Source organism: Natrix helvetica (genome assembly GCF_964273705.1).
Source record: "Natrix helvetica genome assembly, chromosome: 5".
NCBI lineage: Eukaryota > Metazoa > Chordata > Lepidosauria > Squamata > Natricidae > Natrix > Natrix helvetica.
In genome coordinates, this window is record NC_138551.1 from 2,850,944 (window position 1) to 2,877,143 (window position 26,200).

The window sequence follows — 26,200 nt, forward strand, 5'->3', positions numbered from 1 at the left end:
ACCTCTCCTAACTGGACTGCCCATTATGTGCATCTGGAACAGGCCCCACTTGTTCTAGATGACCTCCAAGTTCCCTTCCAACTCTGTTGCTGTTTATTTAAACTGCCACCTCCAACCTGGCTTCCTTCTGATGCGGAAATCTCCGTGTAGGGTAAAAATAACCCCATTTGGAAATCACTGAGAACGGCATGTCGATGAAGACTGTCAATCATCCAGGCAGAGCTGTCGGAAGGTTGAATGATGCCAACCGAGTGAATATTTCGCTGGACTTGTTTCATCAGTCAGAATAAGCCAGTTAGACTGTCAAGGCTGACTCTTAAATACACCTCTACCTGTCTCTGGAGTTTCTCTGTCATCCAGATCACGGTTGTCCCAAAAATGCTTTTTTTTTTCCAAAAGGCAAATGGACTTTTTGGTTTTTTTCTTTGAAGACATGTCGCTTCTCCTCCGAGAAGCTTCCTCAGCTCTGACTGGAGGGTGGGGAAAGGAAGGATCAAAGAAAAACGATAGTCGAGTTGCATCCTGAAAAAATGCCTTTGCCACCACCATGACCTGGATGGCGGAGAATCTCCATCCCATTTCTGACCACCAGCAGTCCGGTCTCTTCTTGAAAGCCTCCAGAGATGAAGCTCCCACAACTTCTGAAGGCAACTTCCATTGGTTGATTGTTCTCCCTGTCAGGAAATTTTTCCTTATTTCCAGGTTGAATCTCTCCTTGGTCAGATAATACAATGGAATACAGAATAGAATTAAATGGAATATAGAATGGAATATAGAATGGAATAGAAAACAGATTGGAAGGGACCTTGGAGGGTCATCTAGTCTAACCCCCCCACCCCAGCAAAAGACCCTACACCATTTCTGACTGATGGCAGTCCAGTCTCTTCTTGAAAGCCTCCAGGGATGAAGCTCCTACAACTTCTGAAGGCAACTTCTGTTCCATTGAATATAGAATAACAGAGTTGAAAGGGACCTTGGAGGTCATCTAGTCCAACCCCTCTCCCAAGTAGGAGACCCTGCACCATTTCTGACAGGTGGCCATTCAGTCTCTTCCTGAAAACCTTCAGTGATGAAGCTCCCACAACTTCTGAAGGCAACTTCTGTTCCATTGAATATAGAATAAAAGTGTTGTAGGGGAGCTTGGAGGTCATCTAGTCCAACCCCTCAGCCCAAGCAGGGGACCCTGCACCATTTCTGATTGATGGCAGTACAGTCTCTTCTTGAAAGCTTCCTGTGATGAAGCTCCCACAACTTCTGAAGGCAACTTCTGTTCCATTGAATATAGAATAAAAGTGTTGTAGGGGAGCTTGGAGGTCATCTAGTCCAACCCCTCTCCCAAGCAGGAGACCCTGCACCATTTCTGATTGATGGCAGTACAGTCTCTTCTTGAAAGCTTCCTGTGATGAAGCCCCCACAACTTCTGAAGGCAATGTCTCTGTTCCATTGGTGTATTACTTTCTTCATCAGAAAGTTTCTCCTTATTTCCAGGTTGAATCTCTCCTTGATAAGTTTCCATCTCGTGTTCCTTGTCTGGCCTTCAGGTGCTTTGGAAAATAGGTTGTCCACCTCCTGTCTGTGGCAGCCCCAAGTATTGGAAGACTGCTAACATGTCTCCCCTGGTCCTTCTCTTCATTAAACTAGCCATGCCCAGTTCCTGCAACCGTTCATTGTATGTTTTAGCCTCCAGGCCCCTAATCATCTTGGTTGCTCTTCTCTGCACTTTCTAGAGCCTCCACATCTTTTTTATAGTGTAATGACCAAAACTGAATGCAGTATTCTTGTTGTGACCTTACTAAGGCTTTATAGAGTGATATTAGTACCTCCCTTGATCTTGATTGTATCCCTCTGTTAATGCAACTTAAGATTGCATTAGCTTTTTTGGCTGTTGCCGCACACTACTGGCTCATATTTAATTGAATGTCCACTTCTTCTGTCTATATCTATATGGATCTATCAGAAAAATTATACTCTTGGTTAAAAAAAAATGTCCGAGGAGACATGATAGCATTGTTCCAGTATCTCAGGGGCTGCCCCAAAGAAGAGGGAGTCAAGCTATTTTCCAAGGCACCTGAGGGTAGAACAAGAAGCAATGGATGGAAACTAATCAAGGAGAGAAGCAACTTAGAACTGAGGAGAAACTTCCTGACTGTTAGAACAATTAATCAGTGGAACAGAAGTTGCCTCCAGAAGTTGTGAATGCCCCAACACTGGAAGTCTTTAAGAAGATGCTGGATAGCCATTTGTCTGGAACGGTATAGGGTTTCCTGCCTAGGCAGGGGGTTGGACTAGAAGACCTCCAAGGTCCCTTCCAACTCTATTATTCTAAAATAGTTTATTTTACTTCATGTGCCAACAGAACGGTTGGCAGAAAACGGAAGGACAGCGAAATATCTCTCAAACTAACAACAAAGTTAGTCCCGCTGCCACAAGTCAACCTTCAGACAATGTTGGGACCCTTTTACCTGCATGACTAAGAATTGACACGATACAACTTATCTTGCATCACCCATGAGTAGAGCAGGAGTTGCTACCTTCCAACAACTCCTTGCCTAACTGGCTCGCTTGGAGTGATGAAACTGCTTGGATGAGCAGCGAAAGGTCTCCAGCTCACAAAAATGTGTCTAGTTGTCATAGTTCAACCTTCAGACCATTTCAGGCCAAACTGGGCCACCTTAGGAGGTTGTGGACAAATGAGGTACAGGAGGATAAGATGGAAAAAAGAAGAACTGAAAATAAAAGGCAGATAGAAGATTTCACTGGGATTTACAATCAAAAGAGAAAAAGCAGACAAAGGGGGAGATTTACCCCCAAAAGAAACCACAAAGTAGTAAGGAAAGGAGGAGAACAGCGAAACCCCCCGGGAAAGTTACTAGAACAATAAAAGTAAATACTCTGAAGAAAAGATACAAAAATAGGAAAAAGAAGTTAGGGGAAGGAGGGAGAAGAAGGAAAAGAATTAAACCTGGGATTTTAGGGAACCCAAGAGAAAATGGTTAAAAGAGGAAGAAAGGGAAAAAAGAGTTATATTAGTAGGCTAAGGAGAATAGTAGTAAGATTGTTATTGTTACGTAACTAATTAAGAAATAAAGAAATGACAGTATATTGTTAATGGGAGAAAAAATGTGAAAGAAATGCTCTCTATGCTTAAATTGCATTAGAGGAGGTATGCTGTTTATAGCAAAATATACCAACGGAGAAGATAAGAAAGGAAAATCTGGTGTAACTTTGGAGGGGCAACGGAAGGTATTGTTTATGTATTAAGAAAAAAATAACTATAAAGATGGATAATCATGGAAGAGAATAAATTGGCTGAAAGTGAAAATGAAACTATGATGTAAAAAAAGACGATGTAAATGAGAGGATGTAAAAGAACAGACCCAGACATATCTTCGTTCCTAGAATACGTATAATTTGTATTAAAAAATAAAAAAACCTTGGGGAAAAAAGAGGTGTGGACTTCAACGCCCAGAATTCCCCAGCCAATTCCTCCTGCCCGCCCCCCAAAAATCAGCCGTCATTTCTGTTTTTTTGTCCTGCAGATTGAAATCCCCCTGATCGAGCACGAAGTGTGCAAGAGAGCCTACGCCAAGCTGCAGAAAATGGTCACGACGGACATGATTTGCGCCGGAGAGGAAGAAGGTAAATGGATGGGGGAAAGGGGGACCCCAGAAGCATGCAAGAGTTCTGACTGAGGCTTCCCAAGATCACGAAGGCGACTCCTCCTCCCGATAAAATCCCTTTTATTTAGCTTTAAAGGGAATTCCTCTCCAGCAAAGTCCCGGCCAACAGTCTTTCATGAGATTTCACAACCACAGGCCTTTATCAGGCTTGGAGAGCTACCAGGCTGATATCTTCTAAACGCCATGCTGTAGCAGCAATTCCTTGGCCAGAAGTCAGGAACAGATCTTCACCTCTCATGAAGATCTCCTGCAAACTCTACTCCCCTGTTGCTCCTCTTTTATATCCTCTGGGAGGGGCCATTCATCGTCCCCCTGTGGCCTTACTCCCAAGTCGAAGCCTCTTCTTTGTCCGTTCCCTTTGTTTGGCAAGTCTGCGCAGGCGCACACTGGGAACAGGCTCCAGCTGTTCTTCTGCCCCACTGATGTCCGACTCCGAAGGCAGCTGATAACTGTCAGACGGCCCTGGCCCCCTCTCTGCCTCCGACACAGAGCCCTCATCAGAGCCTCCCCCAGACTCCAGGACTGTCCCATCTTCCTCCCCAACCTCCTCACTGTCTGAATATGCCGCCATCTTCGCTGGCAGGCCACAACAGTGAGGTCCACCAGCATCTACTCAGTGGGCCCTAGAGAGACCCAGACTCTGGGTCAGAGCAAAGAGTTGCAAGATATAGGGAGTCCTCGACTTACAGCCATTCATTTAGTGACCGTTCAAAGTTACAGCACTATTGGAAAAAGTGATTTGTGAGTGTTTTTCCATAGATGGAATTGCAAGCGTCCTCTGGGATCTTCAGTCACTCGTTTAATGACTGTCTGAAGTTACAACGGCAATGAAAAATGGGATTTAGGGCCATTTTTCACACTTACGACCGTTACAGCATCCCGGGAGTCACGTGATGGAAATTCAGATCCTTGGCAACTGACTAGTATTGATGAGGGTTGGCAGTGTCCAGGAATCACGTGATCCCCTTTTGCGACCTTCTGACGAGGAAAATTGATGGAGAAGCTGGACTCGCTTAACAACCGTGTTACAAACTTAACAATGGCAGCGATTCTTTCAACGACGGTGGCAAGAAAGGTCATAAAATGGGGCAAAATCTCCCTGAATGACAGAAATTTTAGCCTCCGTTGCGGTTCTGTGCCTGCCAGTTGCCAAACGTCTGAATTTTGATCGCAGGGGCCAGGGGGATGCTGCCACGGTCGTTAAGTATGAATAGCCTCAGTGCCATCGTAACTTCAAACAGTCGCTAAAGAGTGACCGAAGAGCCCAGAGGGCACGTGCGATTCCATCTATGGAAAGGCGATGGGGCTGTTTTAAGACTGCAAATCCCATTATCCCCAGCCTGACGACCAGCACATCTGGAATGGGTCCGGGAGGGGAGGCTGTCCTAGAGAGCAAAGCTTTCTTTGGGCCTCTCGGGGAATCGCAGAAACATCTGGAGGGAAATTATGTCGGCCAATTGAGCAGAAGTTTGGAATTCACTCCCTCCCTCCCTCCTAGGGGGAAAAGACGCCTGCAGTGGGGACTCTGGGGGTCCCATGGTGGCTTGGAGCAACCGGACGGGCCAATGGCAACTCCTAGGGACCGTGTCGTGGGGCGACGGATGTGGATTGCAAAACCGCTACGGGATCTATTCAAACGTCCTCTTGTCCGTCCCTTGGATACGGCAAGTGGCCCAGATGGAAGACTGAAGCCTCACCTCCAGAGGGCTTTCTTTCCTTCCTTCCTTCCTTCCCTTCCTCTCTCCTGAGTTCAGCATTTCAATCCTTCCTTCCTTCTTTCCTTCCTTCTTTCCCTTCCTCCCTCCTGAGTTCAGCATTTCAATCCTTCCTTCCTTCTTTCCTTCCTTCCTTCCCTTCCTCCCTCCTGAGTTCAGCATTTCAATCCTTCCTTCTTTCCTTCCTTCCTTCCCTTCCTCCCTCCTGAGTTCAGCATTTCAATCCTTCCTTCCTTCTTTCCTTCCTTCTTTCCTTCCTTCCCTTCCTTTCTTCCCTTCCCTCCCTCCCTCCCTCCTGAGTTCAGCATCTTTCAATCATTCCTTCCTTCCTCTCTCTTCCTTCCTTCCTTTATTTCCATTCTTTCTTTCTTCCTTCTTCTCATTCCCATCTCCTCCCTCCCTACCTTCTTTAATCTCACCTCCTTCTTTCTTTTTTCCCTGCCATTGTTTCTGTCCCCTTTTCTTCTTTCCTTCATTCACTTTTTTTCCTTCTCGTCTTTCTTTCCTTCCTTCTCTTTGATTTCTTCCTTACTTCCTCTCCCTTTCTTCTGTCTCTCTCCCCCTCTCTCTTTCCACCCTCCCTCCTCCCTCTCTTCTTTTCCTTCCTTACTTCCTTTTCTCATTCTCATCTCCTCCCTCCCTCCCTTCTTTCATCTCTCTCCCTTCACTCCTTTCTTTCCTCTCTTTCCATTCCTTCCTTCCTTCCTTCCTTCATTTTTTCCTTTTATTTCCTTCCTTCCTTCTCTGGTTCCTTCCTTCCTCTCCCCCTCTGTTTCCTCGCTCCCTCCTCCCTGTCTTCTTTTCCTTCCTTCCTTTCCCTTCCTTCCCTTCCTTCCCTCCCTCCTCTGCTTTCCTTCTCTTCTTCTCCTTCCTTCTCTTTTCTTCCTTTATTCTCATTCCCTTCTCTTTCTTTCCTCCTTTCCCTCCTCCCTCCCTCCCATCTGCTTCCTCCCTTCATCCTTCCTCCCTCCCTCTCATTCCCCTATCCTTTCTTTCCCCCTTTCTCCTCCTTCCCTTCATCTCTCCTCCCCCTCTTTCTTTCTTCCTCCTTTGGGGATGACAAGAAGATCTGGTCCAAGCCAAGATCCAGCTGATGCAAGCTCAGCTCCAAGGACTTTTCAAAGCCCATTCGATCTAAGGGAAGAAATGTGAATTTTAAAATAAAAACCACAGGACCTCTGCAGCCATGGCTCATCCTTGGGAAAGGACGGACTAATCAGGACTCAGAGAAACCTCAGGAGAAATATAGTCCCGGGGGGGCTGGTGAGACCCCAGCTGGGCCCCTGAAAGACCTGGGACTTGATCACAAAACTCTGCTGGTTACCGGTCAGAAGTCGTTAAGATCTCTGATTGACAGACAGACACTTTGGAAGATCAGGAAGGGTTGCCATTCACTTTTCTGAGCCTCGCTTTGGATTCCAACCACCAGAAATTCCCAAATTCCTTGGGAGGTCCCACTTATCCGGGAGACATTATAATATAATATATTACAACGGCACTGAAAAAAGTGACTTAGTTAGAGCCATTTTTCACACTTATGACCGTAGCAGCATCCCTGTAGTCGCGTGTTTTGCGTTCGGATGCTTGACAACTGACTCACATTTATGACGGTCGCAGGGCCCCGGGGTCACGCAATCCCCTTTTGCGACCTTCCGACGGGTGACGTCAATGAGGAAGCCAGATTCACTTAACGGCCGTGTCACTATTCTAACAACGGCAGGGATTCGCTTAACAAACGTGGTGAGAAAAGCCGTAAAGTGGAGCAAAACTCAAATGTCTCACTTAGCAACATAAATGTTGGCCTCAATCGTGGACGTAAGTCGAGGACTACCTGTAATGGGAAAAGTCAAGCCCGTGTTCACACACAATATAAGTGATCTGTTTTTTGAATAAACACATTTTCTGGGTTAGCCATGTAGACTGAGTTATATAACCCAAAACGCTGAATTCGGACATGCTAACTCCAACCAATGGTGAAATTCCATTTCCCCCCCTACCGGTTCTGTGGGCGGGGCTTGTTGGGCGGGGCTTTGTGGTAGGGTCATGTGACTGAGTGGGTGTGGCCAACTTGACGTCACTCACGGAAATAGAACAGAATAGAATAGAATAGAATAGAATAGAACAGAATAGATATTGGAATGAAGAACAGAACAGAACAGAATAGAACAGAACAGAATAGAGTAAGAGTTGGAAGGGAACTTGGAGGTCTGCTAGTCTAACCCTCTGCTTAGGCAGGAGACCCTACAACATTCCAGACAAATGGCTATCCAACATCTTCTTAAAGACTTCCAGTGTTGGGGCATTCACAACTTCTGGAGGCAAGCTGTTCCACTGATTAATTGTCCTCACTGTCAGGAAAATTTCTCCTTCATTCCAGGTTGCTTCTATCCTTGATTAATTTCCATCCATTGCTTCTTGTCCTACCCTCCGGTGCTTTGGAGAATAGCTTGACGCTCCCCTCTTCTTTGGGGCAGCAAATATTGGAAAACTATTGTCATTTCCTGTCTCCCCACCCCCACCCCAGTCCCCTTGCTCCTGGGGAGGAAAGCCATGGCAAATCATTAAAAAGCAGAGACCTCACTCTGTCAACAAAAGTGTGTCTAGTCAAGGCTACGGTTTTCCCAGTTGCAATGGATGGCTGTGAAGGTTGGACCATAAGGAAGGCTGAGCGCCAAAGAATGGAGGCCTTTGAACTCTGGAGCTGGAGAAGACTCCTGTGAGTCCCTTGGACTGCAAGGCCATCCAACCGGTCAGTCCTGGAGGAGATCAACAATGACTGCTCTTTAGAAGGCCAGATCCTGAAGAGGAAACTCAAAGACTTTGGACACCTAAGGAGAAGGAAGGACTCCCTGGAGAAGAGCCTCATGCTGGGAAAGATGGAGGGCAAAAGAAGAAGGGGACGGCAGAGAAGGAGGTGGCTGGATGGAGTCCCTGAAGCAGTCGGCGTGAGCTTCAATGGACTCCAGAGGATGGAAGAGGACAGGAAGGCCTGGAGGAACATGGTCCATGGGGTCACAAAGGGTCGGACACAACTTCGCAACTAATAACATCTATCTATCTATCTATCTATCTATCTATCATCTATCATCTATCTATCTCAAGTACTTTGGCCACCTAAGGAGAAGGAAGGACTCCCTGGAGAAGAGCCTCATGCTGGGAAGGATGGAGGGCAAAAGAAGAAGAAGGGGATGGCAGAGAAGGAGGTGGCTGGATGGAGTCCCTGAAGCAGTCGGCGTGAGCTTCAATGGACTCCAGAGGTTGGTAGAGGACAGGAAGACCTGGAGGAATGTTGTCCATAGGGTTACGATGGGTTGGACAGGACTTTGCAATTAAGAACAACAAGATGATTGAGAAGAGAAGAGAAGAGAAGAGAATTCTTTATAGGCCAAGTGTGATTGGACATCCAACCGGTCAGCCCTAGAGGAGATCCACCCTGGCTGCTCTTTAGAAGGCCAGATCCTGAAGAGGAAACTCAAATCCTTTGGCCACCTAAGGAGAAGGAAGAAGGACTCCCTGGAGAAGAGCCTCATGCTGGGAAGGATGGAGGGCAAAAGAAGAAGAAGGGGACGGCAGAGAAGGAGGTGGCTGGGTGGAGTCCCCGAAGCAGTCGGCGTGAGCTTCAATGGACTTCAGGGGATGGCAGAGGATAGGAAGGCCTGGAGGAACGTTGTCCATGGGGTCGCAGTGGGTCGGACAGGACTTTGCAACTAACCACAACAACAAATCCTTCTTTTCATTAGACGTACACAGTTCCTGCAATCGTTCTTTGTATGTTTTGTCCTCCAGTCCCCTAACTGCCAATTGTTTGGGGCAGGTCCGGCAGCCAAAGGAGGGACCGTTTGTGAGGAGTGGAACCAGATGTTTCATCTGCCCACATGTGGCTGGCCAACAGCTCCTGGCTTCCTCTCAGCCGGCGCTTTGCACCACAATATTAGTTTGATCAGCCCCGAAGAGAGATTAAAAAAAAAGAACAAGAAATCACCAAACCGCCCACAGTGGTTTCCACAGAAACTTCTGAAGCGTCTGAAAGAGGCTGACAGGCGGTGGAGGGCCGGGCTAACTGAATTTTCCACCCAGCCCTGCAGGATTCGCACCCAGTGCTGGAAAAAACACAGCACCAGAAGATTGCGATGGGCGTCTCAAGTTTCCTTGAGTTTGCATTGTTGTTGTTATTGTTTAGTTGTTTTGTATCCCGCCTTTCTTATTTTTAGAAATACCTCCAGGAGATGAACGCATGCAACCTCCCGTCTCCTATTTTCTCCATAACAACAACCCTGTGAGGTGGGTTGGACTGAGAGACAGGGACTGGCCCAAAGTCACCCGGCAGTGTTCATGCCCATGGCTGGAACCAGAACTCCCAGTCTCCTGGTGATTGGCCCAAAGTCACCCAGCTGATTTCTGTACGTAAGGAGGGACTAGAACTCCCAGTCTCCTGGTGATTGGCCCAAAGTCACCCAGCTGATTTCTGTACCTAAGGCGGGACTAGAACTCCCGGTCTCCTGGTGAGTGGCCCAAAGTCACCCAGCTGATTTCTGTACGTAAGGAGGGACTAGAACTCCCGGTCTCCTGGTGATTGGCCCAAAGTCACGCAGCTGATTTCTGTACGTAAGGAGGGACTAGAACTCCCGGTCTCCTGGTGATTGGCCCAAAGTCACCCAGCTGATTTCTGTACGTAAGGAGGGACTAGAACTCCCAGTCTCCTGGTGATTGGCCCAAAGTCACGCAGCTGATTTCTGTACCTAAGGCGGGACTAGAACTCCCGGTCTCCTGGTGATTGGCCCAAAGTCACCCAGCTGATTTCTGTACGTAAGGAGGGACTAGAACTCCCGGTCTCCTGGTGATTGGCCCAAAGTCACGCAGCTGATTTCTGTACGTAAGGAGGGACTAGAACTCCCGGTCTCCTGGTGATTGGCCCAAAGTCACCCAGCTGATTTCTGTACGTAAGGAGGGACTAGAACTCCCAGTCTCCTGGTGATTGGCCCAAAGTCACCCAGCTGATTTCTGTACCTAAGGAGGGACTAGAACTCCCAGTCTCCTGGTGATTGGCCCAAAGTCACCCAGCTGATTTCTGTACCTAAGGAGGGACTAGAACTCCCAGTCTCCTGGTGATTGGCCCAAAGTCACCCAGCTGATTTCTGTACGTAAGGAGGGACTAGAACTCCCGGTCTCCTGGTGATTGGCCCAAAGTCACCCAGCTGATTTCTGTACGTAAGGAAGGACTAGAAATCCCGGTCTCCTGGTGATTGGCCCAAAGTCACCCAGCTGATTTCTGTACGTAAGGAGGGACTAGAACTCCCGGTCTCCTGGTGATTGGCCCAAAGTCACCCAGCTGATTTCTGTACGTAAGGAGGGACTAGAACTCCCGGTCTCCTGGTGATTGGCCCAAAGTCACCCAGCTGATTTCTGTACCTAAGGCGGGACTAGAACTCCCAGTCTCCTGGTGATTGGCCCAAAGTCACCCAGCTGATTTCTGTACCTAAGGCGGGACTAGAACTCCCAGTCTTCTGGTGATTGGCCCAAAGTCAGCCAGCTGGCTTTCATACCTAAGGTAGGACTAGAACTCACCGTCTCCTAGGCTTGTGCATTAACTAGTAGACCAAACTCTGTTATTGGTTTTCTATATTTATTTTGCTTCTGGAAAGTTTAGGGGGGGGGGGAAATCTAAACTTCTTTACCTGCTGCTACAGGTAGTTCTCATTTAGTGACTGTTCAAAGTTACAACGGCTCTGGAAAAAGTGACTTACATCCGTTTACCACACTTACAATGCTTGCACCATTCCCACAATCACATAATCAAAATTCAGATGCTTGGCAACTGACTCATATTTTTGACCCTTGTAGTGACCCGGGGGTCACGTGATCCCCCCAATGAGGAAACCAGATTCACTTAACAACTGTGTTCCTCATTTAATAACTGCAAGGTTTTTAACCATGGTGGCAGGAAGATTTGCAAAACGGGGCAAAATTCACCCAGCAACAGAAACTTCGGGCTCAATTACAGTCGTACGTCAAGGACTTCCTCTCCAAGCAAGGAGGACCTGCTTTGCAAACCCTCTATCTCTTTTCAGCCCTAGGGCGAGAGTGCCTCTGTGCCCACACAGAGCGCCTCCCCCTGACCCCAGACATCCCCCTTCGCTCCTTCGATTCGTGCCGTTCCGAGGATGTGGTTTCCTGCCAACATGATGTTAGACGTGTCTGATTTCCCCAAATGACTCAGTGCTCTCGTCCCCCACTACCACCAGCGGTCACCTTCGGGGTGAAGCCCCGGAATATCTGCACAGATGTGCAATCTGGAAACCACAAGAAGGAGCAGCTGGCCGGGTCAAGGCTGCTGCACACAGACCGGGTAAGGTGCCTGTTTGCGGTCCCTCATCTCTGCAGCCTCTGGAGTCTTAGGGAGGAAGACGATGGTGGCGTATTCCGTCGGTTCCCTCTGGACAGGTTTCGGAGAAGCTGCTGGTTTCGTCTTCGGCCCCCCAGGGAATGCCAGCATCTCGTAATCGACCGAGAAAACAGTTACGGCTGGAGGGTCTACTTCTTCCTTCAGTTCAAGCCAAAAAAAAAATGTTTTAACAAAGCCTGCATGTCTAATTTTTTTAAAAAAGAGAGTTAAAACCAAGTTTTATTTTATTTCTAAGTAAAAAACTGAATTCTGATTTGGAGATCAGAGTCTCCTGTTTGGCACATTTATTATGGTCGTTTACATGGATAAATTTATTTAAATTTATTCATATTGTCAGGCCTGCAGCCATCTTTTCTTGTGGATCTTTGGCCTGCCACCCTTTCTATTCTTCTACAATGCCTTTTCCATGGTGGGAAAATGGGAGGGGAGATTGTACGGAGTGAGATGCAATGTAGCCATAACACACTTCTTTCTAGAAAGCCAAGGTCATCCTTTGTCTCTGCACCTCTGACCGGAACTGGATGGGTGGAAATGCAATCGTGGCAGTGGGAGATTGGACCATGGGATGGATTGTGGGGGGGGGGGGGGGGGGGCAAGATCTTGAACTTTCAACTGGGTGGGGAAAACTGGGAAACTTTCAGATTAGGATTTTCCCAGATGTGCCAACATGGCTCTCTTCATCAATTGGAACTTTGAGGAATCCTCTGCCTCGGACTCTGATTTAATTTTGGATGCTATTTGGAAGCCTGACACATGTATTTATTTATGTATTTGTTTATTTGTTTAAAGTACAGATAGCCCTCGACCTACAGCCGCAATTGACCCCAAACTTTCCTTTGCTAAGTTGTTGTGAGTTTTGCCCCATTTTACGACCTTTCGTGACAACGTTGTTCAGTGAATCCCGGCAGTTGTTAAGGTAGGAACACGGTTGTTAAGCGAATCCCATAGACTTTGCTTGTCAGAAGGTCGGAAAAGGAGACCACTTGACCCCAGCACTCTGTAACTGTCATAATTATGAGTCAGCTACCAAGTGTTTGAATTTTGATAGCGTGATCGCGGTGATGCTGAAACAGTCATAGGTGTGAGAAACGGTCCTAAGTCACCTTTTTTCAGTGATGTAAGTTCAAACGGTCTCTAAATGAATGGTTGTAAGTCGAGGATTGCCCATACACTAGACAAGAAACAATGGATGGAAACTAATCAAGGAGAGAAGCAACCTGGAATTAAGGAGAAATTTCCTGACAGGGAGGACAATTAACCAGTGGAATGGCTTGCCACCAGATGTTGTAGGGGATCCATCACTTTTAAGAGGAGTATAGGTTCTCCTGCTTGAGCAGGGGGGTTGGACTAGAAGACCTCCAAGGTCCCTTCCAGCTCTATTCTGATTCTGATTGTTATGGGGCTGCTGCTGTAACCCAATTTTCACAAGCAAATAGGAACTTACCAGAGGAACATTTCCATGCTTCTGTTCCTTTTGCTCTGTAAGAAAAATGAGAATGAGGTCCTGTGGCAACAGAATTTCCCCCTTTAATAATATGTTCATCATTGCCAAATCTGAGAATACACCTTGGTTTCACTATTTTTTTTAAAAAATGGGTATGTTGGCTATTATATTTAGGAACATTTCAATCATCATCATCTTTTAACCACCCCATAATCCCTTGCATCGCTTGGAGTCTGAGCAACTGGATAGAGCGGAGTGCTTGCTGGCCAGATGCCCTTCCTGTTGCCATTGCGGAGTTTTTCCCCCCCAGCAGATATATTACCGTATTTTTCTGATTTTAAAACGTGACTGTAAGACGCACAGTTCTAAATTTAGAAGAGGAAAACAACAACAAAAAGGGGGTTTGGTCTCTGCACGGCTCATTTTCAGCCCTTTTGGGGGGGGGGGGTTTCGGCCCTTTTCCAGCCTTTTTTCTACCCATTTTTAAGGTTTTTTGGCCTGTTTGGGGGGCATTTTTGGCATGTTTTTGAGGCTTTTCTTGGCCCGTTTTCTAGGCTTTTCTTGGCTCGTTTTCTAGGCTTTTTTTGGCCTGTTTTTGAGGCTTTTCCAGCCCATTTTCTAGGCTTTAATTGGCCCATTTTCCACACAAAGAAGAGGTTGGATAGCCATCTGTCTGAAACGGTATAGGGTTTCCTGCCTAGGCAGGGGGTTGGACTAGAAGACCTCCAAGATCCCTTCCAACTCTACTATTGTATTGTATTGTATTACTTTTTTGTCCATTCTGTTTGGAAAAATGGGCTGAAGAAAGCCAAAAAAAAATAAGCCCCCCAAAAGCCTCAGAAACGGGCCAAAGAAACCCTCAAAAACGGGCCAAAAAAGCCTCCAAAGTGGGCTGAAAAAAAGCTTCAAAAATGGGCTGAACAAAGCCTCCAAAAGAGACTGAAAAAAGGCCTGAAAAAGGCCAAAAAAAAGACCTGAAAACAGGGCGTGTGGAGCCCAAACAATGGCCAGCCCAATATTTGGTCTATAAGACACACAGAAATTTTCACCCCCTTTTGGGAGACAAAAAAGTGTGTCTTATAATCCGAAAATACAGTATTTTCAATGTGCCCATAGAGAGAAATACGGGCCTCCACTTAGGATTGAAATCACACAGCCTCCTGATTGTGAGGCGAGAGCTCGACCTCCAGGCCACTGCGCCACTCCACCTATCTATCTATCTATCTATCTATCTATCTATCTATCTATCTATCTATCTATCTATATCTTCTTCTTTTAACAACCCCATAATCCATTGCAGGCAACTGAATGGAGCGGAGTATTTACTGGCCGGATGCCCTTCCTGTCTCCATTGCGGAGGTTTTTCCCCCAGCACATATATTCTCAATGTGCCCCAGAGAGAGAGATATCTACCTCTACCTAGGATTGAACTCACAGCCTCCTGATTGTGAGGCGAGATCTCCACCTCTAGACCACCGCAACTCTCTCTCTCCCTCTCCCTCTCTCCCTCCCTCCCTCCCGCTCTCTCTTCTTCTTCTTCTTCCCCCATAATCTCTTGCGGGGTGGAGTGTGGGCAAATGAATGGAGTCAGCAGAGTGTTTACTGGCCCGATGCCCTTCCCTGTTGCCAATGCGGAGTTTTGTTAAACAAATCTATTCTCATTGTGCTCAATGTAAGAGAAAAATGTCTGCCTCTACCTAGGATTGAACTCACAGCCTCCTGATCATGATGCGAGAGCTCCACCTCTACCCCCCCCCCACCACCACCACCACTCCATTTAGGAACATTTCAATGATGCCTTCAAAAAGACAAGGGAGATTAGAGTTATCTTTTTTTGTAAAAACTTGGTGGAAATTGTATGCTGCTTAGCACAAACGTCAACTTACTTTGTCGTCTCCTCCTGATGAGCCACAACCAGAAATATAACACAACGAGCAGGATAAACAGTCCACACCCTCGCAAGTCCAAAAAAGAAGTCTTGGCGTCTTGGCGGATAACATCCTCCTGGTCCTTCATCTTGTCTGGAGGAAGAGTTGCAGCGACTTTTTCTGGAGACGAGAATGTCAGGATTACTTCTGGATTCTTCCTTCTAAAACTTCATCGAATCCAGAGCCAATCCAGGTGCATAAGAGACACACCTGAGTCCAGGGGTGGGACTGAAAAAGTTAAGCAACCGGTTCTCTATCCAGTTGCTGGGTGGGCGTGGCCACGGTGGGTGTGGCCTACTCCAGTGTTTTTCAACCTTGGCCTTCCTGAAGATGCGTGGACTTCAATTCCCAGAATTCCCCAGCCAGCTTTGCTGGCTGGGGGATTCTGGGAGTTGAAGTCCACGCATCTTCAGGTAGGCCAAGGTTGAAAAACACTGGCATACTCAACCTCCTACACTACAGGAGGGGCTGACGTTTTTGCCCTCCCCACACTCCCGAGCAGTGGTGTGTTCCTCCTGGTTCGGATCGGTTTGGCTGAACCGGTAGTGGTTTGGCGGCATGGGTCGGTGGAACCAGCAGTGACCCAGGCCTGCCACGCCCCCAAACTGGTTTTCCGGGCAGCGCCATAAGTACCGCCATCTTGTTTTTCGCTTCTGTGCATGCGCAGAGCAATTTTTATTGCACTGCGCATGAGCGAACTGGCCAAAACCCACCCCTGCTTCGGAGGCTTCCCTCGAGGCTCCGGGAGGGCACAAACGGCCTTCCCCGGGTTCTGGAAGCTTTCAGAACTTCCGGGAGGCTTGTTTTTCACCCTCCCGGAGCCTCGGCGCGGGCCCTGCATTTACCATGCATGATGAACGGGCTGCGTGGAGACTCCTTGACTTATAACCATTCATTTAGTGCAGGGGTGTCCAAACTTGGCAACTTTAAGACTTGTGGACTTCAACTCCCAGAATTCCCCAGCCAGCTGGCTGGGGAATTCTGGGAGTTGAAGTCCACAAGTCTTAAAGTTGCCAAGTTTGGACACCCCTGATTTAGTGACTGTTCAAAGTTATGATGGCACTGAAAAAAATGACTTACGGCCATTTTTCACAGTTACGGCCTTTGCAGCATTCCCCACGGTTATGTGATCAAAATTCAGGCGCTTGGCCACTGACTTGTATTTGTGACCGTCACAGTGTCCCCAGGGCTCGTGTGATCCCCTTTTGATACTTTCTGACAAGCAAAGTTAATGGGGAAGCCAGATTCACTTAACGACCGTGTTATTAAGTGAACCGGGGGGGGTCCACCAATTCTCCAAAGCCCCTGAAGGCAGGACAAGAAGCAACGGATGGAAACTCACCAAGGAGAGAAGCAACCTGGAATTAAGGAGAAATTTCCTAACAGTGATGACTATTAGCCAGTGGAACAGCTTGCCACAAGAAGTTGTGGATACGTTCATCACTGGAGGTTTTTAAGAAAAGATTGGACATCCCCTTGTCTGCAGTGGTATAGGGTCTCCTGCTTGAGCACGGGGTTAGATTAGAAGACCTCCGAGGCCCCTTCCAACTGACTCATATTTATGATGGTTGCAGGGTCCCGGAGTTATCCCCTTTTTGAGACCTCCTGACAAGCAAAAGTCAATGGGGGAAGCCAGATTCACTTAGCGACCGTGTTACTAACTTAACCACTGCAGTGATTTACTTAACAACTCTGGCCAGAAAAGTGATAAAATGGGACAAGACATACTTTAGAACATCCTTGCTTAGCAATGGAAAATTTGCACTTCATCGAAGTCATAATCCGAGGGCTACTACCCTTATCTGTACAATCGGTCATTTTAGCGGTCAAAACCACCCCCAGCCACTCCTCGAAATACACCGTCACACCTGCCACAACGAGGTTGCTTCGGTTACTCTCCAGCATGGTCCCTTCCGAGTTGAAGGGATTCAGCCAACAGTAGTAAGTCCCGCTGTCGTTCTTCTCCACCTGTCGGATTTCCATCTCGTACGTGCGGTTGTCCCTTTTGGAAAAGCTGTACTTCCGGCTGCTGCCGCCCAATTTGACCGGCTGATGGTCGTGGCCCTGTTTATACCAATCCAGATGTTTTCCCAAATCAGGCTTGGAGATGGAACAAGTAAACGTAGCCGTCTCTCCTTCCGTTAAATTTAACTGGAGTGGGTGAAAATGTACTGGGAGAAGGAAAGAAATGAGCAGGGGGAAAAAAACATCGCTGAATTAGCATAGCCACCCATGGAAGTTTTAAGCTTTCGTGCAGGCGATCCATGACTCGGCTCGTTTAGTGACCGTTCGAAGTGACAATGGCACTAAGCTCGCAAGATCCGAACAAGACTGTGTTGTTTCTCTGTGCCACAGAATACCATGGTCCCCCCCCAAAATAAGACCTAACCCAGGGGTGTCCAAACTTGGGAACTTTAAGACTTGTGGACTTCAACTCCCAGAATTCCCCAGCCAGCCATGCTGGCTGGGGAATTCTGGGAGTTGAAGTCCACAAGTCTTAAAGTTCCCAGGTTTGGACACCCCTGGGTTAGGACCTTTGTGGCTCCCGGTGTTTTCTTTTCTGTGGGAAACGGGTCCAAACGGCTCTTTGAGTGTTTAAATTTCCCGACCCCTGGCCTAGGGAACAAAGCCGTTACAGAATCTAGTAAAAGTCCTGCTAGAAATACTTCGAAACCTCCTCCCAGACCGAGGGGTGGAGGGGAGGGTGGCCAACAGAAACAGAGACTGTAAAGTGGGTGGGTGTGGGGGTCTTTAATGATGTTTTGAGCTCTAAGCGCATAGCGCTTATAAGCAGCGTCCTGAATAACGGGAAGCGAGCTTCCTATAATCTTCTCCACTGTCCTCACCACTCTCTGTAGGGACTTTCTATCTGAGCACTGCAGTCACCGATCCAAATAGGGAGGCAGTTTGTTAAAACGCTCTCCGTCGCACCTCTGTAAAAAAAAGTGGCCAGGAAAGGAGAAGAAAGACGCGCTCTCCTCATCTGACGCAGGAAAGGCAGTGGCTGTTTTGCATGCTTCGCTAAGGATGAGGTGTGGAGAGACCAATTAAGATGGTTAGTTATCTGCACCCCCAGATAACCTAACGATGCGTCTTTTGGAGCAAAAATTAATAAAAGGCCCAGTCTTATTTTAGGTTAGGTTATGGCAAACAACTAAAAGGGACAGGGTGGCTCAGTGGCTAAGACGCTGAGCTTCTCAATCAGAAAGGTCTGCAGTTTGGTGGTTCGAATCCCTAGCGCTGCATAACGGAGTGAGCTCCTGTTACTTGTCCCAGCTTCTGCCAAACTAGCAGTTCGAAAGCACATAAAAAATGCAAGCAAAAAAATAGGAACCACCTTTGTTGGGAAGGGAACAGCGCTCTGTGAGCCTTTGACATTGAGTCACGCCGGCCACATGACCACGGAGACGTCTTTGGACAGCGCTGGCTCTTTGGCTTTGAAACGGAGACGAGCACCGCCCCCTAGCATCGGGAACGACTAGCATGCATGTGTGAGGGGAACTTTTACCTTTACCTTTTTATGGCAAACAACTACACAACTTTTGGGGCGTCCTTGGTGCTCTCTGAGCCTTTTTGTTTTCTTACAGATGTTTCACAACCCAGCTAGGTAATATCATCAGTGCTAGAAGGATTCCTAGCACTGAAGATGCTACCTAATTTGGTAAAGAAATGTCTGCAAGAAAAATACCAAACTCAGAGAGAATTAAAGACCTCATAGATGTCCTCCTCCTCCTCCTCTCCACAACCCCCACTCCCTTCTAGCACTGATGATGCTATCTAGTTTGGTAATGAAATATCTGCAAGAAAACTATCAAACTAAGAGACCATCAAAGACCCCACAGTCCTCCTCCTCCTCCTCCTCTTCACAAACCCCTCTCCCTTCTAGCACTGAAGGTGTGACCTAGTTGGGTCATGAAACGTCTGCAAGAAAACTACCAAGCTGAGACAGCACCAAGCACCCCTCATTTCAACCATGAGCTCCAAATATTCTCTTCTATCAAAATGACACAACCTGCTAATATTTAATATGTTTTTGACCAATATTGTTCTCTACTAATTAACGCTGGACCGAAGCCCATCTTTCGGGGGTTCAGCCTTCGACTTCCCAATCCTTTCTGGAAAACTAAAATCCAAAATCACTTCCAATCAATCTTGCGACTGTTTTTGTTTTCTGCATCCAACCAACAGCATAACAGAAAAACAGAATGGCAGAGTTGGAAGAGGCCCTTCTCTGGGTTTTTTCTCCCTGTGCCGCTAAAAGTCGCTTTATTTTTGAACTTCTTCCAAAAAAAAAAACCACCTGAATTTGAGAACAGATTACATATCTTACCACCAGCATAGCAAACTGCTCAATAAGACGAGCAGTAAAAAGATAGGGGTTTGACATTCATCAGAATAGAGTTGGAAGGCACCTTGGAGGTCTTCTAGTCCACCCCACCCGGCCAAGCAAGACACCCTACACCATTTTGGACAAATGGTTGGTCCAATCTTCCCCGCAAGCTACACCACCAGGGTTTTGAAGTTTTCTTCTTCAATTGAGACCGTTCCTTGCCAGGAAGATGCTGGATACGTACCGAAGGGTTTGACCAGCAGGGCAGATGGGTAGAAGAGAATCCCCAGCAGCGCATAAAGCAGCACATTCTCCATAGTCACCCAGAAAGTTGGCCACTTTTAGAGGGATTTTCTGGGGCTTCTCCATCCACCGAAGGCAGAGTTTCGGCCGGACGGAGGGAAGAGCATCCGTAAACTGCGGAGGGACCTGCCACATCAGGAGAGGACGATGGGGTGCTGCCTTCTTGCCCCCCAGCTGCACCCTGAGAAATGGGCCGAGCTGGGTGGGGAGGGTGAACCTCCTACCTCCCCCTGCCTTCCTCTCTCGCCTTCCATGCCTTGAACCGAACCTCTGCGAGGCTGTGAGAGCAAAGGAAGTGACACGAGAGTAGATGAGAGAGCAAAGGCTCAGCCTCCCACATCTGCCCACAGGTTGCTTCCAAACTGCAGCGATGGCAGGTTTCGGAGGCACAGGAAGCCGCGTCTGGCAAGTCGTGCCAGGCTGGGCCACGAAGGCACAAGAGGGGCCACGGGGCCGTTTTGGTTCTTTTGGGCCTTGCTATGATGGAAGTCCCGAGGGAGGGAGGGAGGGAGGGAGGGAGGGAGGGAGGGAGGGAGGGAGGGAGGGAGGGAGTAGAGAGAGAGAGATGAAGGAAGGAAGGAAGGAAGGAAGGAAGGAAGGAAGGAAGGAAGGAAGAAAGAAAGAAAGAAGAAAGAAAGAAAGAAAGAAAGAAAGAAAGAAAGAAAGAAAGAAAGAAAGAAAGAAAGAAAGAAAGAAAGAGGGAGTACCAGGGAGGGAGGTAAGGAGGAAGGAAGGAACGAAGGAAGGAAGAAAGGAAGTAGGAAGGGAGGAAGAAAGAAAGACAATTTCAGACAAATTTAACTGTTGTTAATTTTTATGCTTTTATATTATGCTTTTGTGGCATTTTAAGCTGCCCAGAGTCCTTTTGGATAAGTGAGATGGTGTTGTTGAAATGAATGAATGAAAGAGAGAGAGAGAGAGGGGGGGGGAGGAGAGGAAGAAAGGGAGGAGAGGAATGAAGGAAGGAAAGAGGAAGGGAGGGAAGAAGGAAGGAAGGAAGGAAGGAAGGAAGGAAGGAAGGAAGGAAGGAAGGAAGGAAGGAAGGAAGGAATTTAACTGTTGTTAATTTTAATGCTTTTATGTTGATGCTTTTGTGGCATTCTAAGCTGCCCAAAATCCCTTTGGATAAGTGAGATGGATGTTGGAAAGGAAGGAAGGAAGGAAGGAAGGAAGGAAGGAAGGAAGGAAGGAAGGAAGGAAGGAAGGAAGGAAGGAAGGAAGGAAGGAAGGAAAAGTTTCCAAGATTTCCATGTAGCATCTTCCCAGCTCCCACACACAACTTAATGCAGTGGGTTAGAGCAACAGAGAGGCAGCATTAAGATCACACAAAGTGTTAGCACAGTTGTTCCATGACTTACAACAGTTCACTTACTTTGCTACAAGTTATAAAAGTACTGAAAAAAGTGACTTAGGAGCGTTTTTACCACTTACGACCGTTGCATCATCCCCGTGGTCACGTGATTGTGGACATAAATGCGAATTGGTTGCCAAGTGCCCAAAATGTCATGACCTCAGGTGTGTGTGTGTGTGTGTGTGTTGGTGGGAAGCTATCAGAACTTTAGAAACAGGTTGCTTGTAACTAAAGTCTGTTTTAACTTCAATCATTAAGCAACCGGTCGTTAAGTGAGGACTCCCTGTACCCCTTATTAGCAAAGTTCATGATAAGTGGTTTTAGGATATTATAACTCTAGAGGTAGTCCTCAACTTACGACCACAATTGAGCCCAACATTTATGTTGCTAAGCGAGACATCTGTTAAGTGAGTTTTGCCCCATTTTACCACTTTTCTCTCCACGTTTGATGAGTGAATCCGTTAGTAACACAATCTGGCTTTCCCAATTGACTTTGTTTGTCAGGTCACAAAAGGGGATCATGTGACCCCGGGGACGCTGCAACCGTCATAAGTACAAATCGGTTGCCAAGCGTGTGAATTTTGATCATGCGACCTCGGGGGGGGAGGGGGGAACGCTACAAAAGTCGTAAGTCTGAAAAACCGTCATAAGTCGCTTTTTTCAGTGATGTTGTAACTTCAAGCGGTCAGTAAGTGAACTGTTGTAAGTCGAGGACTACCGGTACCCATTAAGTCTTTTTCTACTTTGTTAAACATATTGTGTGAACGCAATCAGTGGGAATTCTTTTAAAACACGGCAAATATGCAGAGATTTCAGAAAGTTTAAAATCTGCAGAGTGGGTGCTACCTACTGATCTGGAGCTGATTCTAGAATTTCCTCTTTTATCAGAATCAAACCACGGCAGGAACTAGCAATATTTTTTTTCCATTTGAAGTTTTAGAAGAACCGAAAACAAATAGTAACGGTTTATTTTTTGATTTCATATCTGATTGTACCTATCAAGTTACCCAAACATTGCGCTTGTGAGTAAGACAAGTCTTGGCATCATTGTGACATTTGAGCAAAAGGGGAGCAACATTTGCCATGCTGAATTTTTAACTAAGGTTGTTAGATTTGTCGTCTAACAAAGGTGTTTGTTTTTTCCTGGTTGTGGACAGAGGGATTTTTATGCATTTCGTTTTGCAGAGTTAAGAAATTCGGCATTTGTGAGGGGGGGGTTCTCCTTGAGCCACTAAAGGTCGCTTCTTTTTGTGTCCGCGACTTAATTGTTCAATAATTGAATTTCAGAGCAGGCTACATAACAGCGAGAGGTAACATAACAAATAACAGGTAACAGATTAGCAGAGTTGGAAGGGACCTTGTAGGTCATCTAGTCCAACCCCCCCAAGCAGGAGACCCTACACAATTTCTGACAAATGGCAGTCCAGTCTCTTCTTGAAAGTCTCAAGTGATGGAGCTCCCACAACTTCCAAAGTTTAAATAGTAAACAGTAACAGAGTTGGAAGGGACCTTGGAGATCATCTAGTTCAACCCCCTGTTCACGTGGGAGACCTGTACTAGGGATTCGAACAGCCAAACTGCCGACCTTTTTGATCGAAAATCTCAGTGTCTTAGCCACTGAGCCATTGGATGATTGCTCTCTGTCAGAAAATTCCTCCTCATTTCCAGGTTGAATCTCTCCTTGTTCAGTTTCCATCCATTATTCCTTCTCTGGCCTTTGGTGCTTTGGAGAATAGCTTGACCCCCTCCTCTCTGTGGAAGCCCCTCAAATATTGATGCTATCCTGTCTCACTTGGTCCTTCTTGTTAGATATTAACATATATCGGGACAAGTCTTCCCTCTGGTCCGCTCCTACAGCGGGAAACAGGTATCCCTCTGATTGGTCGAGGGGTGTGCCCAATCCCTATAAAAGGGGAACCCTCCGACTACCAAACAAGCTGGATCACTACTATTACTAATAAAGAGCTGTTAAGTCACTTCGTGTCCGCAGTCTGTCTCTCGTTGCCCAGATCCAACATTGGCGACGAAGGTGGGATTGAGAGACAGATAGGACGAAGAACGCTACTTCAAGAATCTCCGGATTTGATCCAGCCCAGGAATTCGGCAGTAATTCCGGCAGCCATCTCAGATCACCGCAGCGCGGCAAATTCAAACCGAGAAGATGGCGATGCACGCTCCCCCCGCTCCTTTCGACCCAGCAAACGACGAATGGGAAGCCTTCATGATTCGTTTCGAGTGTTTTCTCGAAGCAAACGAGTACACGGGGATCACCGATGCAAGGAAGAAAAACATCTTCCTCGGCTACTGCGGAAAAGAAGTCTTCAATACGGCCAGAGACCTCACCGCGCCAACTCCAATACAAGCAGTTTCATGGGCGACGCTGCAACAGGCTCTGCAAACGCATTACGCGCCAAAACCTTCCCGCCATGTCTGCCGAAAGGAATTCAACATGAGGACCCAGAGGGCGGGAGAATCCATTAATCAATATGTTGCAGCCCTACGAAAAGCAGCAGCCCACTGTGAATACAGGGATTTGGAAGAGCACATCTTAGACCAGCTCATCTGTGGAATAAGAGACATTTCTGTGCAAAAGAAGCTGTTGGCAAACCCGAATTTAACCCTACAATCAGCGTTAAACGAAGCAAGAGCGTCAGAATCAGCGGAGAAATCATCGGTGACCATACATCGAGGGGCCAGCGCAAGCCAGCCAGCACCGAGACAAACCAGAGTTCACTACGAGGACACAAGCCCCGACTACGAAAATCCCGAGTTCGAGGACAGTCACCTGATGCAGAGCAGTCACTTGAGGCCTGGGGGGAGACCCGGATCCCGTTTGCCGCCCTGCGCAAGCTGCGGAGGGAATCACCCCAGGTCTACTTGCAGGTTCAGGAACGTTGTTTGTTCGCACTGCAACAAACTTGGGCACATCGCACGAGTGTGCCGGAGCGGAGTCCCTGCCTCACGGCAGCTACCCATGTACCGCCAACAGAAGCCCAACCCAGGGGCTTGGCGAAATCAAAAAGGGCGCCCAGAGAGAAATCCACAAGTGTTTACCCAGAGAGAAAATTTCCAAAGAGCTGAACGAGCGTATTCCCAGAGAGATTACTCACAAGGAGTTGAGCGAGCGTATCCCCAGAGAGAATACACACAAAGAGCTGAAAGAGCGTTCTATCAAGACGCTCAACGAGAGTATTTTCAGGATGTTGACGATGAGATAGAGTTGACCCAGAGAGAGGAGTTGCGAACGTATCTCACAACAATACATCAGGTCCGCCCTAAGCGGCCCAAAAGGCTGAGAGTCACAGTCCTCTTGGAGGGCTCACCCTGCGAGCTAGAAGTTGACACAGGATCAACCCTGACGATCATTTCATGGGCATCCATGAAACAGGCTATCCCTAGCCTCAGAAAGAGCCAACTACACGCCCCAGACGTCCTGCTACGAGACTACCAGGGGAACCAAGTCCCCATCGTGGGCCAAGGCACATTCCACATCCGATTCAAGGACATCGAAGCCCAGCTGCCCGTGACCATCGCCAGCGCGCCATTGCAGAACCTTCTGGGGCTTGATTGGTTTGAAGCCCTGGGGTTAGAAGTCACCGGGATCAACGCCGTAAGAAACAGCAGCGCTGAACAGATTTTTAAGGAATTCGAGGATGTGTTCAGCCCCGGTCTTGGTAAGTATGTGGGTAAACCAATATCATTCAATTTAGACCCTAAAGTGGCGCCAATCCGACTTAAACCGAGACAAGTGCCTTTTGCACTCCGCCCTAAAATAGACAAAGAGATAGATAAGTTAGTGGAGCAAGGAATCCTTGAGCCGGTAGATCACGCGCGCTGGGAAACGCCCATCGTGACCCCAGTCAAGCCAGACGGATCAGTCCGCATCTGCGCGGACTATAAGTGTACAATTAATGTCGCGCTACAACAGAGCGCATATCCTGTGCCAGTAGTACAGCACTTATTGCACTCGTTGGGACCAGGAAAGGTATTTGCAAAGTTAGACATGGCACAAGCTTACCAGCAACTGCCAGTTGATAGCGCCACAGCGGAGGCCCAAACTATAGTGACGCATAGAGGAGCATTCAAATGCAACCGGCTACAATTTGGCGTAAGCATTGCCCCAGGATTGTTCCAGAGCGTCATGGAACGACTGTTGCAAGGGATACCAGGAGTCGTCCCCTATTTTGACGACATCTTGGTATCAGCTGCAAACGAGGAGCAATTAAACAAAAGAGTCAGATCTGTTTTGGCCAGAATCAGAGAAAAGGGTCTCCGCCTTAAAAAAGAAAAATGCCAAATTAACGTGCCTAGCGTAGAATTCCTGGGTTATAGAATCGATGGTCAGGGAATACACCCCACTTCAAAGAAAATTAAGGCGATCCAGGACGCCCCCACACCACGAAATCAGACCGAGTTGCAGGCCTTCCTCGGATTACTTAATTTCTACAGCATTTTTCTGAGACAGAAGGCGACCGTTGCTGAGCCACTACACCGTCTACTCCAGAGGAACGCACTATGGAAATGGGGACGATCCGAAGCTGCAGCTTTCGCCGGGGTAAAGCGCCTGCTCACCACTGACTCATTGCTTGTTCAATACAGCCAGACCCTACCGCTGGTATTGACCTGCGACGCATCACCTTTCGGAGTTGGAGCAGTCCTCAGCCACAGGATGCCCGACGGAAAAGAAGCACCCATTGCGTTCTACTCCAGAACTCTTTCATCGGCCGAGAGAAATTACAGCCAAATGGACAGGGAAGCGCTGGCTGCCGTAGCGGGAGTAAAGCGTTTCCACGAATACCTCTACGGCCGCGATTTTGAACTGATCACAGATCACAAACCGCTGTTGGGACTTTTGGCGGGAAACCGCCCCACTCCGGTCTCCCTTTCTCCTCGCATGACCAGGTGGACTGTTTTCCTGGCTGCGTATTCATACAAATTGATTCATCGACCGGGCTCCACTCTTGGACACGCAGACGCACTCAGCCGTTGCCCATTACCTGACATTCTGCCAGACCCCACTCCAGAAGTACCGGTATTGCTCATTGA

The 26,200-nt window shown here is 47.6% G+C and overlaps 2 protein-coding genes across 4 annotated transcripts in view; one reads left to right on the top strand and one right to left on the bottom strand.

The window, feature by feature from the left end:
• The window catches only part of MASP1 (MBL associated serine protease 1), a 105,168-nt gene extending 97,874 nt beyond the window's left edge, over positions 1-7,294 (top strand). For 2 of the 3 annotated variants that reach the window (XM_081956054.1, XM_081956053.1), the window contains 2 exons: positions 3,540-3,639; positions 5,179-5,462. In XM_081956054.1, coding sequence (XP_081812180.1) covers positions 3,540-3,639; positions 5,179-5,369 — 291 coding nt within the window. In that variant the 3' untranslated portion in view covers positions 5,370-5,462. Of the gene's footprint in view, positions 1-3,539; positions 3,640-5,178; positions 5,463-6,903 lie in introns of those variants that run through there. The other variant, XR_014175623.1, reaches the window with a different exon arrangement.
• A 3,974-nt stretch (positions 7,295-11,268) lies between these two features.
• PDCD1 (programmed cell death 1) lies at positions 11,269-20,115 on the bottom strand. Its single transcript, XM_081956553.1, has 5 exons — positions 19,745-20,115; positions 17,039-17,341; positions 15,129-15,290; positions 13,243-13,277; positions 11,269-11,936 (listed from the first exon to the last, which is right to left on the bottom strand). Exons 1-5 carry the CDS (start codon positions 19,815-19,817, stop codon positions 11,718-11,720), a joined length of 792 nt encoding a protein of 263 aa, XP_081812679.1. The 5' UTR covers positions 19,818-20,115; the 3' UTR covers positions 11,269-11,717.
• Positions 20,116-26,200: the final 6,085 nt, after the last annotated feature.